The sequence below is a fragment of the Nerophis ophidion genome, linkage group LG16 (genome assembly GCF_033978795.1).
Source record: "Nerophis ophidion isolate RoL-2023_Sa linkage group LG16, RoL_Noph_v1.0, whole genome shotgun sequence".
Taxonomy (NCBI): Eukaryota; Metazoa; Chordata; class Actinopteri; order Syngnathiformes; family Syngnathidae; genus Nerophis; species Nerophis ophidion.
In genome coordinates, this window is record NC_084626.1 from 33,148,848 (window position 1) to 33,168,770 (window position 19,923).

At 38.0% G+C, this 19,923-nt stretch overlaps 1 protein-coding gene across 1 annotated transcript in view; it reads right to left on the reverse strand.

Moving 5' to 3' along the window:
• The window catches only part of suclg2 (succinate-CoA ligase GDP-forming subunit beta), a 225,093-nt gene that overhangs the window by 22,265 nt on the left and 182,905 nt on the right, over window positions 1–19,923 (reverse strand). The window contains exon 10 of the mRNA XM_061874945.1: window positions 17,082–17,202. Within this exon, the coding sequence (XP_061730929.1) occupies window positions 17,082–17,202 (121 nt within the window). The remainder of the gene's footprint in view (window positions 1–17,081; window positions 17,203–19,923) is intronic.

A 19,923-nucleotide genomic window follows, 5' to 3' on the forward strand; every position in this document is an offset into this window, starting at 1 on the left:
CAGGGGATGCAAATGAGACATTCTCTGTTAGATGCAATGGTTTTTTTCCCCCTATTGGGACCATGATTTCGGCCCCAATTAGTTTGCTGCTCCTCATAAGGAAGGTACTTTTCATGGTTGATGTTTCAAGAAGAGGTAGAAATACAAGCAAGAAAGCAAGCACACGCACGCACGCACGCACGCACGCACGCGCGCGCGCGCGCGCAATCTGGGAACTGATACCACAAGTGATGCTAGAATGAAAATGTTAGTAGCATTTAGCATATTCAATACATTTGTTTGGACCACAAGGAAGTGCTTTAAATGTGGATTAAAATCATCATAGTTACCCTTTAGCTTTCATATTTCGTTTTTGTAACCGCTCACATGTTACCGGCTGTCAAAGCGTCGTTTGCAGGGAAATGGCATGTTCTAAATCCGCCGTTATAAGAAAAGTGGAAAGTGAACAACCAATAAAATTGTACTGAATCATTTACATTTATCCTCCCTCCAATATGAATCATGTGCTGCTTATTAATGCAGACTATTGTTGTTATGAAGATGTCCAATTTAAAACTGTTTCTAAAGGACATTCATTTTTGAAGAGACATTTTCTCAACATTTAGCAGTGAGAACAACACAATTATATGCAGTGAAATTGGCATATCAAGCTGTCTGTTAATTTTTGTCAGATGATGCAACAAGTACGCCAAAGAGTACTCACTTAGGGCCTGATTTACTAAAGGTGTGTGTGTACTATAACACGTGCAAACTTGATAGCACATGCAAAGCTGATCTACTAAACATGTGCAAAGTGTAGTGCGTCTGTAGGGTGACCAGAATAAGGTTTGCCACCCATTTTGCGGCAGTGTCTTCATTAATATGCAAAAGGTATGCCGATCATAAAAACATACTTGCAATACTTGAAGGAGAAAATGCAAATATAATTATTAGGCAAGCGCAATGTGATTTATCAACACTCATCACCGTTTATCAAGCACGTAGTCAATAGGTCAATAGGACATGCAAACTGACAGTTCCACACACGGCTGCAGGATCAGTGTTGCACAGACAGATGATGGACAGAGGATACGAGTGTGTGTCAACATTTTGGACAGTCAGAAATAACAAAAAAATACTAGAGATATTGTCTATTCAGAAACATTATTTACATTTTTTTACAGCTGCTAGAGCAGTGGTCCCCCCACCTCGATTGCTACCGGGCCGCAGAATTATTTTTTAATTCATTTTTTTTTTTTTTATTAAATCAACATAAAAAAACAGAAGATACACTTACAATTAATGCACCAACCCCAAAAACCTCCTTTTTTCATGACGAAAAAAAAAAAAAAATCCTCCTCCTCCCCCGTCAGGCCGCGGGACAAATTATCAAGCGTTGACCGGTCCGCAGCTACAAATAGGTTGGGGACCACTGTGCTAGAGCAGTGGTCCCCAACCACCGGGCCGCAGAATAATTTTTTATTAAAAAAAACAACAACAAAAAAAAATATATATATATATATATATATTTTTTTTTTTTACTAAATCAACATAAACAACACAATATACACTTACAAATAGTGCACCAACCACAAAAACTCATTTTTTCATGACAAAAACGTCCCTTTTTCATGACAAAGAAGAAAAAAGAAAAAAGAAAAAAAGGACACCCGGGCCGCGGGACAAATTATTAAGCGTTGACCACTGTTGGGGACCACTGTGCTAGAGGACTCAAGGGTGCTGATTAAAACAAATTCAATTTATGACGTTGAATTTCACATAGAATATATATATTATAAAAATATTTCTTTCATGGAAAAAAAATATTTAAGTATGCATTTTTTGCGTCTTTTTTTTTTTTTTGTCCTGTCCAGCTACTCAGGCAAATCATATAGTTGATGTAGATGCCCATATTGGCTGTTCAGATTTACTTTACAGAAGAAAAGTGTAGGATACTTCTCTTGTTGCCTTATTTGAATTTGACTTTATTAAATGTATTTATATTATCATTTGGTGCAGCCGGGCCGGAGCAGGAGGGGATAGAAAGAGAAAAAAAAGAAGACAGAGGGGGAAATTGTGGGGAAAAGAGAGGGGGATTAGACAGAGAGAAAAAAACAACAACAGCACATACAACAATAACAACAACAACAACAATAGAACAACACTAGCACATACAATATGTACAAATATGATCGTAAAAGTGATAGCAAATAAGCAGTTAGTGGAAATATTTTACACTACAACTGGAGCAATACAAAAATACCAATAGAAAAAGCGCTATTGATCATGAACAAAACCAATAGTTTACCTCTATTATCAACAATACAGTTGTTCAAATGCAACGATACGTATACATAATGATAGCTAGAAAGATCATAAAAAAAAAAAAAAAGGAATACCGAAAGATGAAAGGGAAGAGAGAGAGGCAACCTATATTAATCTTGTAGATTGTTATAGTAACAATGGGTTAAGCTCTGTCAATATGCCTTGTGTTACCCAGTTTACCCTAGGGCAGGGGTGCCCACACTTTTTCTGCAGGCGAGCTACTTTTCAATTGACCAACTCGAGGGGATCTACCTCATTTATATATATCATTTATATTTATTTATTTATGAAAGACATTTTTGTAAACAAGTTAAATGTGTTTAATGATAATACAAGCATGTGTAACACATATAGATGTCTTTCTTTCACTAAGACAAGAATATAAGTTGGTGTATGACCTGATTCTGATGACTTGCATTGATTGGAATCAGACAGTAATGATGATAACGCCCACATTTTCAAATGGAGGAGAAAAAAAGTTGTCCTTTCTGAACAATACCACATGAAAGTGGTTGGTTTTTGGCATCTAATTCATCCAGCTTCCATACACTTTACAAGAAAAACATTGGCGGCAAATTCCGTAGCTTGCTTGATTGACATTCACGGCACCCGAGGGTCTTGTGAGATGACGCTGGCTGCTGCCAGTTCATTATTATGAAAAAATGACAGAGAGGAAGGCGAGAAACACTTTTTATTTCAACAGAATTTCGCGCCGTCCCTTCCGTCAAAACTCTAAAGGCCGACTGCACATTTCCTATCTTCACAATAAAAACCCTGCTTCATGCTGCCTGCGCTAACAAAATAAGAGTCTCGGAAAGCTGGCGTGCACAAGTGATGTGCACGCCAGCTTTCTGAGGGATCGCTTGTGCACGGCAGTTTTCCGAGACTCTGTATTTAGTTAGCGCAGGCAGCATGAAGCAGGGCTTTTATTGTGAAGATAGGAAATGTGCAGTCGGCCTTTAGAGTTTTGACGGAAGGTACGGTGCGAGAGTCTGTTGAAATAAAAAGTGTTTCTCGCCTTCCTCTCGGTCATATTTTCATAATAATGATCTTGCAGCAGCCAGCGTCATCTCACAAGACCCTCCGGTATCCTGAATGTCATTTAAGTGACGTCTTGGTGAAGATTGATGATCACTAATTTTTAGGTCTATTTTTTTTAAAAGCCTGGCTGGAGATCGACTGACACACCCCCCGCGGTCGACTGGTAGCTCGCGATCGACGTAATGGGCACCCCTGCCTTAGGGCAACAACGTTGATATATGTTTGATGAAACATGATTATGTGAATGAGTGTATGTATGTATATGGACTTGTATATGAACAGAATGTGTATATGAATGTTTGCACAGTAAATGTATATGTACAGTATATGTATGTTTGTTTTTTGCGTCTTGAGCGGATTAAGTGCAGCCTCTCTACAATGAGTGTACCTTGAGCTAAAAAAAAGTAGTGTCATTGTACAGAACCCAAAACCAGTGAAGTTGGCGGTTGTGTAATTTGTACATAAAAACAGAATACAATGATTTACAAATCCATTTCAACTTATATTCAATTGAATAAACTGCAAAGACAAGATATCTAATGTTCGAACTGGGAAACATAATTTATTTTTGCAAATTATTACTGACATACATTTTAATGGCAGCAACACAATGCAAAAAAGTTGGCCCAGGGGCATTTTTACCACTGTGTTACAAGGCCATTCCTTTTAACAACACTAAGTAAATGTTTTGGAACTGAGGAAACCAATTTTTGAAGCTTTTCAGGTGGAATTATTTCCCATTCTTGCTTGATGTAAAGCTTAAGTTGTTCAACAGTTGTGGTATTTTAGACTTCATAATGCACACTTTAAATGGGAGACAGAAACCGCTGTTGTAACACGTGGCTTGGCATTGTCTTGTTGAAATAAGCAGGGGCGTCCGTGATAACGTTGCTTGGATGGTAACATATGTTGCTCCAAAACCTGCATATATCTTTCAGCATTAATGGTGCCTTCACAGATGTGTAAGTTACTCATTCCTTGAGCACTAATACACCCCCATACCGGCTGCGTTTCTGGGTGTTGTTGATAAATGGCTTTGGCTTTGCAAAGTACAATTTTAACTTGCACTTACAGCTGTAGCGACAAACTGTAGTTCCTGACAGTGGTTTTCTGTAGTGTTCCTGAGCCCATGTGGTGAAATCCTTTACAAACTGATGTTGCTTTTTGAGTGGTGACACTCGCCCCATCCTTGTTTGTTAATGGCTGGGCATTTCATGGACGCTGCTTTTATACCCAATTATGGTACCCACCTGTTCTCAATTAGCCTGTTCACCTGTGGGATGTTCGAAACAAGTATTTGATGAGCATTCCTTAACTTTATCAGTCTTTTTTGCCAGCTTTTTTAAAACATGTTGCAGGTATCAAATTCCAAATGAGCTAATAATTGCAAAAAATAAAGTTAAGTATCTTGTCTGTCCAGTCTTTTCAATTGAATATGGGTTGAAAAGGATTTGCAAATCATTGTATTCTCTTTTTATTTCCACAATGTGCCAACTTCACTGGTTTTGTAGATGCACTGCAGGACTGCTTCTAAAATGCCAGTAAAAAGAAGAACATGTCTCCTGCATGTTTGAAAACATAGCATAACGCCTCAGGTCAGAGCATGATGACAAGAATGTGCAGTAAATGAGAGTCTCTCTGTAGTAATGCCCTGTACAGTACACCCAAATCCTCCCACGTAGTCTTGGTAAATGACACGCAACATGTCCACTAATACTACACGCTATTTAATAGATTGCAATAGTACCACGATACTAATAAATCATAGTTGATACTATAAAGTACGGGTCCCCCTCCCGAATCCACCAGTTGCGTATGTAGTCGATACTACTATGATTAAGTTGATATGTTTAGCACCATACATCTTCTTTCGTTTAAAAAATAAATATATATATACATATATATATATATATATATATGTATATATATTATGTTTATAAACTCAGGAAATAGGGACGGCGTGGCGCAGTGGGAGAGTGGCCGTGCGCAACCCGAGGGTCCCTGGTTCAATTCCCACCTAGTACCAACCTCGTCACGTCCGTTGTGTCCTGAGCAAGACACTTCACCCTTGCTCCTGATGGGTGCTGGTTGGCGCCTTGCATGGCAGCTCCCTCCATCAGTGTGTGAATGTGTGTGTGAATGGGTAAATGTGGAAGTAATGTCAAAGCGCTTTGAGTACCTTGAAGGTAGAAAAGCGCTATACAAGTACAACCCATTTAAATATGTCCCTGGACACATTAGGAAATTGAATATGATCAATGTATAATCCTGTAACAACTTGGTATTGGATTGATACTCAAATTTGTGGTATCATCCAAAACTAATGTAAAGTATCAAACAACTGAAGAATAAATGATTATTACATATTAACAGAAGTGTAGATAGAACATGTTAAAAGAGAAAGTAGGCAGATATTAACAGTAAATTAACAAGTACAATAATAATTCATTTTCTACCACTTGTCCCTCATTAATTTTGACAAAATAATAGAATTATAAATGACACAATATGTTACTGCATACGTCAGCAGACTAAATTAGGAGCCTTTGTTTGCTTACTTACTAACAAAAGACAAGTTGTCTAGTATGTTCACTATCTTATTTAAGGACAAACTTTCAATAAGAAACATATGTTTAATGTACCATAATATTTTTTGTTAAAATAAAGCCAATAATGCAACTTTTTGTGATCCCTATATTTAGAAAAGTACCAAAAAGTATCGCAATAGTTGTATTATAATGTTATTGGTATCGGGACAACACTAGATTGCACACACTGTTTACCGCAGGGGTCACCAACCTTTATGAAACCAAGAGCTACTTCTTGGGTACTGATTAATGTGAAGGGCTACCAGTTTGATACACACTTAAATAAATTGTCAGAAATAGCCAATTTGCTCAATTTATCTTTAATACATCTCTCTCTCTCTCTCTCTCTCTCTCTCTCTCTCTCTCTATATATATATATATATATATGTGTATATATATATATATATATATATATATATATATATATATATATATATATATATACATACATACATACATACATATATATATATATATATATATATATATATATATATATATGTGTATAAAAAATGGGTATTTTTGTCCGTCATTCTGTCGTACATTTTTTTTCCTTTTACAGAAGGCTTTTTGTAGAGAATAAATGATGAAAAAAAACACTTAATTGAATGGTTTGAAAGAGGACAAAACAGGAAAAAAATGAAAATTTAATTTTAAAACATAGTTTATCTTCATTTTCGAAAGACTCTTTAAAATTCAAAATTCAACCGAAAAAAGAAGAGAAAAACTAGCTAATTCGAATCTTTTTTAAAAAATTAAAAAAAGAATTTATGGATCATCATTAGTCATTTTTCCTGATTAACATTACTTTTAGAATTTTGATGACATGTTTTAAATAGGTTAAAATCCAATCTGCATTTTGTTAGAATATATAGCAAATTGGACCTAGCTATATTTCTAACAAAGACAAATCATTATTTCTTCTAGATTTTCCAGAACAACATTTTTTAAAAGAAATTCAAAAGACTTTGAAATAAGATTTAAATTTGATTTTAAAGATTTTCTAGATTTGCCAGAATTATTTTTTTAAATTTTAATCATAATAAGTTTGAAGAAATATTTCACAAATATTCTTCATCGAAAAAACTGAAGCTAAAATGAAGAATTAAATTAAAATGTATTCATTATTATTAACAATAAAAAAAAACGAATTTACTTGAAAGTTGATTTAAATTGTCAGGAAAGAGGAGGAAGGAATTTAAAAGGTAACAAGTTATATCCATCCATCCATCCATCCATCTTCTTCCGCTTATCCGAGGTCGGGTCGCGGGGGCAGCAGCCTAAGCAGGGAAGCCCAGACTTCCCTATCTCCAGCCACTTCATCTAGCTCTTCCCGGGGGATCCCGAGGCGTTCCCAGGCCAGCCGGGAGACATAGTCTTCCCAGCGTGTCCTGGGTCTTCCCCGTGGCCTCCTACCGGTTGGACGTGCCCTGAACACCTCCCTCGGGAGGCGTTCGGGTGGCATCCTGACCAGATGTTTAAAAATCCTAAAATTATTTTTAAGGTTTTATTTTTTTCTCTAAAATTTTCTCTCTAAAAGTTATAAGAAGCAAAGTAAAAAAATAAATGAATTTATTCAAACAAGTGAAGACCAAGTCTTATAAATATTTTCTTGGATTTTCAAATTCTATTTCAGTTTTGTCTCTCTTAGAATTAATCATGTCGAGCGAGACCAACTTGCTAGTAAATCCAAAAAAATAAAAAAAATAGAGGCGGCTCACTGGTAAGTGCTGCTATTTTTAGAACAGGCGAGCGGGCGACTCATCTGGTCCTTACGGGCTACCTGGTGCCTTCGGGCACCGCGTTGGTGACCCCTGGTTTACCGCGCGGTGTTGGATCTTAGTAAGTCAGGACCTTAGAGTGGCAAGGATTTTGAGCAAGCACAAGAATGGATACAAGAATGCATCCTGAAGTGATGGGCAATGGCAAACAAAAAGATGAAATGACAGCTAAAATGAAGTAAATGCCCCTTTCAGATTCCACAGAAAAGTTTGGAATATTAAAGTATTATTGCTTGCAACCTGACCTACCCCCACAGATAGAACTTATAGTAAAATATATGTTTGGGCCTCTAAGATTTGAGTACTAACTCTTTTTGTGTCAAAAAGTTCACTACGGACCTGCAGACCCACACCCTTAATCTGGCCCTCACATTGTCTGGTAAAACAATTCTGGCCCTTGCACAAAATTGTATTTAATTAAAACACCTAACGGACGTCTTTTAACTCACTCCTCCAACTTTGCCGGCGTCACGACCACATGCATCTTCTTCAAAAAGGAGAATACAAAACTCGGGGCCAATGCAATCAACCCAAGCCATTTAAAAGAGATTTCCCAATTAAAAGCGTGCCAGTTAATCCATTCTGATCCGGTTGAAAAGCGCTGGACCGTGCCCACTGCCCTGCAGCCAGCCTCGCAAGCTGAGCTGATTGATTCCCAACCAATCTTCTCCACAAGACTGCAACCCAAGATGCAATGACCCACAAGGTAAAGCTTGAATAAGACCCAGGTCAAGAAAACATGGCTGTGCCAACTACTAGCAGTGACCTTCTGGAGCTGGTGAGTCAGGTTAGATATCAACGTCTGGGATAAGAAATTAAACTACTGAACTGAATGTATAACGGCGAGGGACTTTTTGCATTTCCATTGTAAGGGGAACTAAATTTTTGGGTGAGAATTTGGCCTATTGTTCACAGTCATTATGAAATACATTTTAATGCATTCTAAAAAGTAAATATTTGCGATAAAAAGTCAACTTATAATGGAGCCTGTGTAGGCCGCTCTACTGCGCCTATAAAGCCCTTTAAAAAATCATCCAAACACCTCCATTAGGGTTTTATATACATGATGTAAGTATATAAGTAGTGTAGTAACAGGCACCCTTTATAATAACATTTAATATTTACGTATTTTGATCATTTTAAACATCAATTTCTAAAAGGCATCACTGATTAATGCTCACTGCAGACGTTGAGAGCCAACAAACATAATAACACATCACTTACTGTACAAAGTCTGCTGTCAGTGGGATGCCAAACGCTTGGATGATCATATATTCCAATTTAGAGTAAGAATGACACATAATCCTTGCGAAAAAAGGGGGTGGAACCAGGGCTGGGCGATATATCGATATTCTCGATTTATCGCGGGTTTGTCTCTGTGCGATATAGAAAATGACTATATCGTGATATTCGAGGATACATTGTCAGGCAGTTGCTTTTAGCTGCTGGCATTACACTTCAGGCGTTCCTCACTCTTTGTTGTCTCTCCTTCTCACAGAGACTTAAAGGGGAACATTATCACCAGACCTATGTAAGCGTCAATATATACCTTGATGTTGCAGAAAAAGACCATATGTTTTTTTTAACCGATTTCCGAACTCTATAAGGGTGAATTTGGCGATTGAAACGCCTTTCAATTGTTCGCTGTCGGAGCAATGACCTTTCACCCGTGACGTTACAACGGGAAGCAATCCGCCATTTTCTCAAACACATTACACCCACCAAGTCAAATCAGCTCTGTTATTATCCGTTTTTTCGACTGTTTTCCGTACCTTGGAGACATCATGCCTCGTCGGTGTGTTGTCGGAGGGTGTAACAACACGATCAGGGATGGGTTCAAGTTGACTTACGTGGAGTGTGCTAATCAGACATATCAATGGTCACGGCATGCTGATCGATACTAACATGCCATTTAGGCTAGCTGTATGTACATATTGCATCATTTTGCCTCATTTGTAGCTATATTTGCATCCAGCCTTTCCCTCCACCCACATTTAATGCCAAACAAACACATACCAATCGACAGATTCAAGTACACCGGTGGTCAAAAGATGCGGAAGTCCCTCGTTTGTTCTGCACATTTTACCGACGACAGCTATGCTACGACAGATGGCACAGAGATGTGTGGATACCCTACGACACTCAAAGCAGATGCATTTCCAACGATAAAGTCAACAAAATCACAAAGGTGAGTTTTGTTGATGTTATTGACTTATGTGCTAATCAGACATGTTTGGTCACGGCATGACTGCCAGCTAATCGATGCTAACATGCTATTTAGGCTAGCTGTATGTACATTTCTAGCTATATTTGCATCCGGCCCTTCCCTCGACCCACATTTAATGCCAAACAAACACTTACAAATCGACGGATTTAAGTTGCTCCAGTGGTCAAAAGATGCAATCGTTGGTTAGAAGGCGATCGCCAAATTCGTCCTCGTTGCCTTTGTCTGTCGTGATATGGCTCAATAGCTTCAGTTTTTTCTTCAATTTCGTTTTCGTTATCTGCCTCCACACTCCAACCATCTGTTTCGATACATGTGTAATGTGTAGAATTGCTTAAACTGCTGAAATCCGAGTGTGAATCCGAGCTAATGTCGCTATATCTTTCTGTTCTATCTGCCATGTTTATTTGTATTGGCGTCACGCAGTGACGTCACAGGAAAATGGACGGGTGGATCTACAGATAGCGAAAATCAGGCACTTTAAAGCCTTTTTTCGGGATATTCCATGATGGGTAAAATTTTGAAAAAACTTCGAAAAATAAAATAAGCCACTTGGAACTGATTTTTAATAGTTTTAACCCTTCTGAAATTGTGATAATGTTCCCCTTTAAAACACGCGCACCTTCTTACATACGTCACATACGTAAATGCCCTCGCGGAGCAGATAGGTAGCGGCATGGGTAACGTTAGCTGTGGTGCGAGTGGTAATACGAGAGAGAGAAGGTGCGAATCTGGTAACAAATGAAGGAAGAATTAATTCCCAAGAAAAACAGCAGGGGGTCAATCGTCTGGCGGTAGTTTGGCTTCAAGAGGGAATATGTCGAACAGACAACCATAATTTGTCAAGTGTGGGGCAAAAGCGTTGCTACAAAAAGTAGCATTACTGCTAATATGTAGCATCATTTAAAAATGCACCTGCTCGAGAATAAAGAGTGCTTGAAACTCCGCATGTCAACATCTCCGTTCGGTGCCACACCCACAAAATGCCGAGGAAACCCTTTCCACATCAAAACCGTATTAAAAAAAATAGTCAACAACAGAAGGAGATAACGTCCGCAGTAACATACTACATAGCATAGGACATACACTATTTCCCATTATGCAACTCATTTTTTTTTAGAGTTATTGAAATGTCTTGTGTGACATCATGCACAAAAGTGCACTTTATTTGTTTTAAACTATTGTACTAGCGTTCTGTACAAAAAGCGCACTTTAATTTAGTGTTGTTTTGATATGTCATCTTAGTGACATCATGCACAAAAGTGCACTCATAGCTCATTTTAAAATGTCTCTGACAATCTTGCACTTTCTGTATTGAAATGACATGAATGTGTGTGTCACTGCTTAATAACTGTTTAATAAATACACTTTTGGTCAACTGACTTAGTTTTGATTTCCCTCTCTGCATGAAAGTTTAAAAGGAGCATATATTAATGCAGTATGAAGAAGAATGTTTTAATGTAGACACATAGAATCATCATACTGCTGTGATTATATGTATCAAGTGTTCATTCAAGGCTAAGGCAAAATATCGAGATATATATCGTGTATCGTGTCATGGCCTAAAAATATCGAGATATTAAAAAAAGGCCATATTGCTCAGCCCTAGGTGGAATGAAGCGTATTTACATGTTATTCTCGTAACTTTGCCAAATTGGCTGTCAAAGTGTACCAACTTGTCAGAATACACCTTTGTCGGTCGGCTATCCAAGTGAGAGGCATGATTTATGATTGAGAATACAGTTTGACAAGCAAGGAAAACGAGGAAGCAGCTGATCAGTGGAACATGTCAACATCTGCACACAAGTTCGAGCTCACTATGCCGCTATTAATAGTTTGTCTGCGTTAGCGCTTATAATAACAATACCTCTAACACTTGGTTAATATTCAAATTACGAAATGTAAATGGAGTATTGTTGATTCTTTCAGGATGTTTTTTTATTGGGTTTTATGATCGACGTGAAGTGAAGTGAATTATATTTATATAGCGCTTTTCTCTAGTTACTTAGAGGGTTTTATATAGTGAAACCAAATATCAAAGGTACATTTAAACCAGTGTGGGTGGCACTGGGAGCAGGTGGGTAAAGTGTCTTGCCCAAGGACACAACGGCAGTGATTAGTATGGCAAAAACGGGAATCGAACCTGGAGCCCTCAAGTAGCTGGCACGACCACTCTACCAACCGAGCTCTGCTGCCCCATACTACCAGATGACAAATCAAAAATCCGTACCGGTATCAATTCTGTTCTAAATGTGTCCACCAGATGCCTTAGACTTAGACAAACTTTAAAGATCCACAAGGGAAATTGTTCCACACAGTAGCTCAGATACAATGATGGAAAGTGTAAGGATGGAAAGGACAATGCAGGTATAAATAGACTAAATATAGCGATGTAAAATATAAAATATGTACCTAATATTTAGATAATACATGTGCAGTATATTATTCATATGGATATATAATAATTAGGGGTGTAACGGTACACAAAAATTTCGGTTCGGTACGTACCTCGGTTTAGAGGTCACAGTTCGGTTCACTTTCGGTACAGTAAGAAAACAACAAAATATACATTTTTGGGTTATTTATTTACTAAATTTGTAAACAATGGCCTGATCCTTTTAACATTGGAAACACTATAATAATTTTTCCCACGTTAATCCACATTTAACTGCCTCAAGTTGTTGCTTAGATGAAATAAAATGACAACTTTTCTTCTACATATAAAAAGTGCAACATTAAACAGGTTCAAGTCAACTCATCATGCTTAATTAATTACAGCATTGGGGAAGCCTGTAGTTGATTTTTTATTATGTAAATGTTATATTTTTATCAACATGTGATAGCAGGGACCCTGCCATTCAAAACTAGGCTGCTACATTACTAATGATTCATGTTACTATAGCTGGAAAATAGTACAATAGCAATAGGAGAGACTATTCATCCCTGATCACCATGGAGTTCATGTAGGCTTTATGATGCACTTACATTATTATATACACTATCGGAGACAGAAACTCTTCATTTAACATAATGTCCTTTTTTGCTGCTTCAACACACCTCAATCAAGACTGTCCGCAACACACACACACACACACACACACCGCAAGATTAGCTAACGTTACGCTAAAAGCTAACTAGCCTTCACCTAAAGCCAGGACTGCGAGTGAGCTCATAGTGATGTTTAGAAAATAGTTGACTTGGAAGTGTTTAGTATAATTTGGGGAGAGTCCGTTGCTCCCCTGCTAAACGCCTATCTGCTCGACGCTGAAGCGCTGACTAGATGCGCTCTGAATACGCACTGCTGATTGGCTTGTTATCGCTACTGTTGTAACCAATCAGATGGTTGTGTGGGAGGGACAATGCTGGGTGCTGTGCAGGAGACAGAGGCAGAACGGAGCGGAGCAGCTTGTTAAGACTTTAGCATAGGCGGCTACTTCATATGTTCGTGTGGAACTCGTTCGGTACTCCTCCGCACCGAACCGGAACCCCAGTACCGAAACGGTTCAGTACAAATACACGTACCGTTACACCCCTAATAATAATATGTCTATACCATATATACAGTATATAACATTACCATGTACAATACCAAGTCTTTGTATCTTTCTAAACAATGCTACATATGTATAAACAAATAAACAGCAAGATGTTAGTACATCATTTGAGGAAAATGAGCAAACTACATGAATAACATCCTGTACTTTGATTTTAATATTATTTTTTTATCTTGACAGATTGAAAATTAACACTAAATGATGAACATTATCACATAATTTATTCAGAAAGTATAAATGATGACAAATAAAGATATAATAATAGTAACCGCAACATGTAAGTGTAAAAAAATCCCACCAACAACATGATTTGAACATTTTCAAACTGGGCTTGTTCTATTTTTAAACAAAGAAAAAAATCCGAAGTTGTCTTTATTTTTAAATTATCGTGCTGTGATTTTGCCGGTCCGACCCAATTGAGAGTAGATTTTTCTCCATGTGCCCCCCCCCATCTAAAATGACTTACACAGCCCTGCTCGAAGTGAATACTGTATATTATTTAGCACCTTGCCTGCAGTTTCCCATGTTAAATAGTCAACAGTTGTTTAGAATAAGTAACCCATCTGGCCTTGTTATAGCTTTTTTCACAACGGTGTGACTTCTTTGGGGAAAGCTGACATATTTGTTTTTGAATGGTGATCGCACACATTATCCTTATTAATAGCATCTTTTTTTTTTTGGTGAGCTTGCCAAGTCACCACTTCACTGCTGTACCTTTATGCACAGTCGGCTTCTGGAAACAGCTTACACGCCCTGACCCACTAAACATATTTCCGTGTGTGTGGACACACAGTGGGGATTTTTCACGCGCGCATACACACAAGAATGGAGACAATTAAGCTAACCATAGACTCTCCGGGTGCTCCTGAGAGTCACTCTTTCCATCACACTCTACACAAAGTGGGGTCATTAGCATACACAGGTTGAAAGGTGTCTCTACTGTTAGTCCGACCGCCGCTAATGACGGGTGTGGCAGAATGTGACATACGTGAGAAATGCGCTGCTCTTGGTGCTGGGACACCGTTCCGCGATGAAGATGAATACGCTCGTAGGGCAACAATAACAATAGTTTCAAAGTTGAAATCAAGATGGCAAATTGGTGCGTCTTAAGCCCTATTACCTTTCTGCTGTTGTTGGTAGTAATGTCAGGGTATCTGCAGGTTTTGAAAGTCAAATTTAAGACTTTTTAAGACCTCTTCAATGCCACATTGAATGAAATTTAAGACCGAAAACAAAGATAAAAAATCTATAAATATAAGCGATGGTTGGGGATCCCACTGTACTACAACCTCAATGACAATCAGTCAAGTTTACTTTTTGTATGTTTATTAATAAACAAACTGATAAGCACCACACTGCCAAACAGCTTATCAAAAATCTTGAGAGATCCAAAAACTTTGACACCCAAAACAAACAAACCAACACCAACGCCAGTAAAAACATAATAACCGAGGTGAGGGTAAAAATAAATTACATTTGGTCAATAATAGTGCAAAACAGTATTATAACATCAACAACAAAACACTGAACACACACTCAAATGAGCCTCAGTTGAGCTTCAGCTGGCTGTTCTCATTCACGAGTTCTCTCTCTATTTTTTTCAGCTCACTTATTTTTTCTTTTTATCTCTTGAAGAGATACAAAGAAAAAATGAGTGAGCCGAAATCACTCACTTTTACTCAAAGACGTGCCCCGAAAAAAAACAAAAACTGGCCCGACAATTTAAGACTCTTGAACGCATCATAATAATCCCCTCAATTCCCCCCAATCACGGATTAACTCGCTGGAATATAAAGACAATATAACATAAATCCATAAACATGGATGCATATGCAAAAGTGCCATATATTTATCTGCACAGTAATCTATTTATTTACCCTATTTTTCGGATTCTAAATTGCTCCGGAGTATACGTCGCACTGGCCGAAAATAAATAATAAAGAAGAAAAAAAACATATATACGTCGCACTGATGTATAAGTTGCATTTTTGGGGTAAATTAATTTGATAAAATCCAACACCAAGAATAGACATTTGAAAGGCTATTTAAAATAAATAAAGAATAGTGAACAACAGGCTGAATAAATGTACGTTATATGACGCATAAATAACCAACTGAGAAGGTGCCTGCTATGTTAACCTAACATATTATGGTAAGAGTCATTCAAATAACTATAACATACAGAACATGCTATACGTTTACCAAACAATCTGTCACTCCTAATCGCTAAATCCGATGAAATCTTCTTCCTCGATGTCACTTCTAAACAACTCTGCCAACTCCAAAGGTATGCGCCGCTTCCTCTTGTCGTTTTCTGTTGCATAATTCCCTACGTCCAGCTTGTAATCTGCAGTACATGATTTCCTTTTCGGTGCCATTTTTGTTCAGCCCTTTTTAGTTTTTATAAGTTACCGCCAACGATGAAATGATCCATTTTAATAGCTACGGCAGTAGCATATAGCACAGGGGTAGGGAACCTATGGCCCTAGAGCCAGATGTGGCTCTTTTGATGACTGCATCTGGCTCTCAGATAAATCTGAGCTGACATTGCTTAACACGATAAATAATTAATAATTCTACTTGTAATCACAGTGTTAAAAATAACGTTCAATATATAAAACATTCTCATGCTTTTTTATGTTTAAGAAGCTGTGTTAATGGTAACAAGTTATTTATTTATTATTGGTTAGTGTGGGGCTTGCCCTCCTGGGGGTTCTTCAGACCACCAAGCACTGACATGAGAGCCTGTTTCAGGGTTACAATATCGTTTTATTTTTCAATAAGTCTCTCAGTTGCTTTAGAGCAATTGTATTTTTCTCTTTAGTTCTCGCTCACGCTCTGGCTCCAGCTCCAACCCTGTCTCTCCCCCTGGCTGATGCTTACAGTATAACAGAGCGACATGTGATTAGATAACAAGGCCCAGGTGGGCCATCTACACACCTGTGGCTGATTTCGAGGCCAGTCCTGGCAACACCCCGCTTCGCTGCAGGCCCGCAGGCCACGACCCCTCCACAGTTTGCTTCATAATAATGTTAATCCAAAGAATAAGAGACCTATTATACTCTAGAAATGTTGGTCTTACTTAAAAATGCACGCGTTTAGTTGTGTTCAGTGTTAAAAAAAATATTATATGGCTCTTACAGAAATACATTTTAAAATATTTGGCTTCTTGGTTCTCTCAGCCAAAAAGGTTCCCGACCCCTGATATCGCAGTTAGCAGTGCACTTCTGCCATGACCCTCCCCCGCCAAATTCTTATTGGTTGACGTATATGTGACGATTGCTGTCATTTTCTTCGTCTCTTCCGCGAATGAGATAAATAATATTATTTGATATTTTACGGTAATGTGTTAATAATTTCACACATAAGTCGCTCCGGAGTGTATGTCGCACAACCGGCCGAACTATGAAAAAAACTACGACTTATAGTCTGAAAAATACGGTATATCTGCATCTTATTGCCCTTTTATCCTGCACTACCATGAACTAATGCAACAAAATGTTCTTATCTGTATCGTAAAGTTCACATTTAAATGAGAATAAAAAGAAGCTTAAGCCTAAAAAGAAAACAGTGAAAGTCATGTTCTTACCTTCAAGCCTGACCACCAGAGGCACCTTTAGCTCCAGCTCTCGACATGCTTTGGTGATACCATTGGCAATGATGGCACAGTTGACGATCCCCCCAAAAATGTTGACAAGAATAGCCTCAACCTGAGAATGAAAAGTTGGATTTAGAACAAGGCGAGCTAAAAACGGCATGTGCTGGGAGGATGATATTAAAAAAAAAAAAAAAAAGACGATTTGAAGTCAGATGAGATTTGATATCCAAACATGAGTGCTGGACTTTTTTTCCATGTTTTCATTTTTTTTCAGATGGGAATCTCACAAGCTGATTAAGTGGGTCAAACAATACAAATAGTATAATACATTACATCATTTTTGCTACAGGTTAAAAACAATGGCACTGAAGTCTTCTGATAATGAACCAGAAGTACTATTTCAATGTAACATTGCACAAATACAGTCGTGGTCAAAAGTTTACATACACTTGTGAAGAACATAATGTTACGGGTGTCTTGAGTTCCAAATAATTCCTACAACTATTATTTTTTTTGTGATAGAGTGATTGGAGCACAAAATTGTTTGTCACAAAAAACATTCATTAAATTTGTTTATTTTACAAATTTATTATGGGTTTACTGAAAATGTGACCAAATCTGCTGGGTCAAAAGTATACATACAGCAACATACATTATCAATGTTGGTGGTGATGGAGAAAAGTTACAATCAAATCAAATTAGCTCCATGGCATGGCCTCTTAACTGCAGGTGAGTGATTATGATTGATGGCACCTGTTGACTTCTCTGAATACATTTAAATAATTCTCATGTGGTGCAGTCATTAGACTCGGTTACAAACGCAACATTGGGAAAGTCTAAGGAACTCAGCACAGATCTGAAAAAAAAAAAAAGAATCATTCACTTGAACAAGTCAGGAAAGTCACTTTGAGCCATTTCAAAGCAGCTTAAGGTCCTATGAGGAACTGTGCAGACAATTGTTCCTAAGTTTTAAAGTGCATGGCACAGTTTTGTCACTGCTACGATCAGGAAGAAAAAGGCAAGCTGTCAGCTGCTGCTGAGAGAAAACTGGTCAGGATGATCAAGAGTCAACCGAGAAACACCAAAAAACAGGTCTGCAATGAATTGGAGGAAAGTTCTGTGGTCAGATGAAATAAAAATTGAGCTGCTTGGAGGAGATTGAGCTTTTTGGAGGAGAAACGGTGAGGCCTTTAAACATGGTGGTGGTAGAATCATGCTCCGGGCTTGTTTTGCTACCAATGGAACTGGTGCTTTACAAAGAGTAAATGGGACAATGAAAAAGGAGGATTACCTCCAAATTCTTCAGGACAACCTAAAATCATCAGCCCGGAGGTTGGGTCTTGGGCTCAGTTGGGTGTTCCAACTGGACAATGACCCCATATACACGTCAAACGTGGTGAAGGAATGGCTAAATCAGATTAGAATTAAGGTTTTAGAACGGCCTTCCCAAAGTCCTGACTTAAACGTGTGGACAATGTTGAAGAAACAAGTCCAAGTCAGAAAGCCAACACATTTAGCTGAACTGCACCAATTCTGTCAAGAGGAGTGGTCAACAATTCAACCAGAAGCCATAATAAGTTCATTAAAAAAAATTAAAAAAACGTAATCTACAGTGGGGCAAAAAAGTATTTAGTCAGCCAAGGATTGTGCAAGTTCTCCCACTTAAAAAGATGACAGAGCTCTGTAATTTTCGTCATAGGTACACTGCAACTGTGAGCGACAGAATGTGAGAAAAAAAACCCCAGGAATTCACATTGTAGGAATTTTAAAGAATTTATTTGTAAATTATGGTGGAAAATAAGTATTTGGCCAACCGTTCAAAGCTCTCATTGATGAAAGGAGGTTTTGGCTCAAAATCTCACGATACATGGCCCCATTCACTCTTTCCTTAACACGGATCAATCTTCCTGTCCCCTTAGCAGAAAAACAGCCCCAAAGCATGATGTTTCCACCCCCATGCTTCACAGTAGGTGTGGTGTTCTTGGGATGCAAATCAGTATTCTTCTTCCTCCAAACACGACGAGTTGAGTTTATACCAAAAAGTTATATTTTGGTTTCATCTGACCACATGACATTCTCCCAATCCTCCCCTGTATCATCCATGTATCCATTTTGGTATAAACTCAACTCGTCGTGTTTGGAGGAAAAAGAATACTGAGTTGCATCCCAAGAACACCACACCAACTGTGAAGCATGGGGGTGGAAACATCATGATTTGGGGCTGTTTTTCTGCTAAGGGGACAGGACGATTGATCTGTGTTAAAGAAAGAATGAATGGGGCCATGTATCGTGAGATTTTGAGGCAAAACCTCCTTCCATCAGTGAGAGCTTTGAATGGTTGACCAAAAACCTATTTTCCACAATAATTTACAAATAAAATCTTTAAAATTCCTACAATGTGAATTCCTGGATTTTTTTTCCACATTCTGTCTCTCACAGTTGAAGTGTATCTATGATGAAAATTACAGACCTCTGTCATCATTTCAAGTGGGAGAACTTGCACAATCGGTGGCTGACTAAATACTTTTTTGCCCCACTGTATGTGCTTTAATCACTCTATCACAAAAAAATAAGAGTTGTAGAAATTATTGGAAAACTCAAGACAGCCATGACATTATGTTCTTTACAAGTGTATGTAAACATTTGACCAGGACTGTACATCTGGGTATCATTTCTAAAGCAGCCATCAAAAACACAGACATGACAGTTTCAGCACACTGACATGTGCCACGCAATTTAGGATGCTGCTGTCTTGCAGTAGGACACAAAATACACTAACTAAAAATCAACACAAAGTGATGGACTGAACAAACACAGTAAGGCAGTTTAGAAA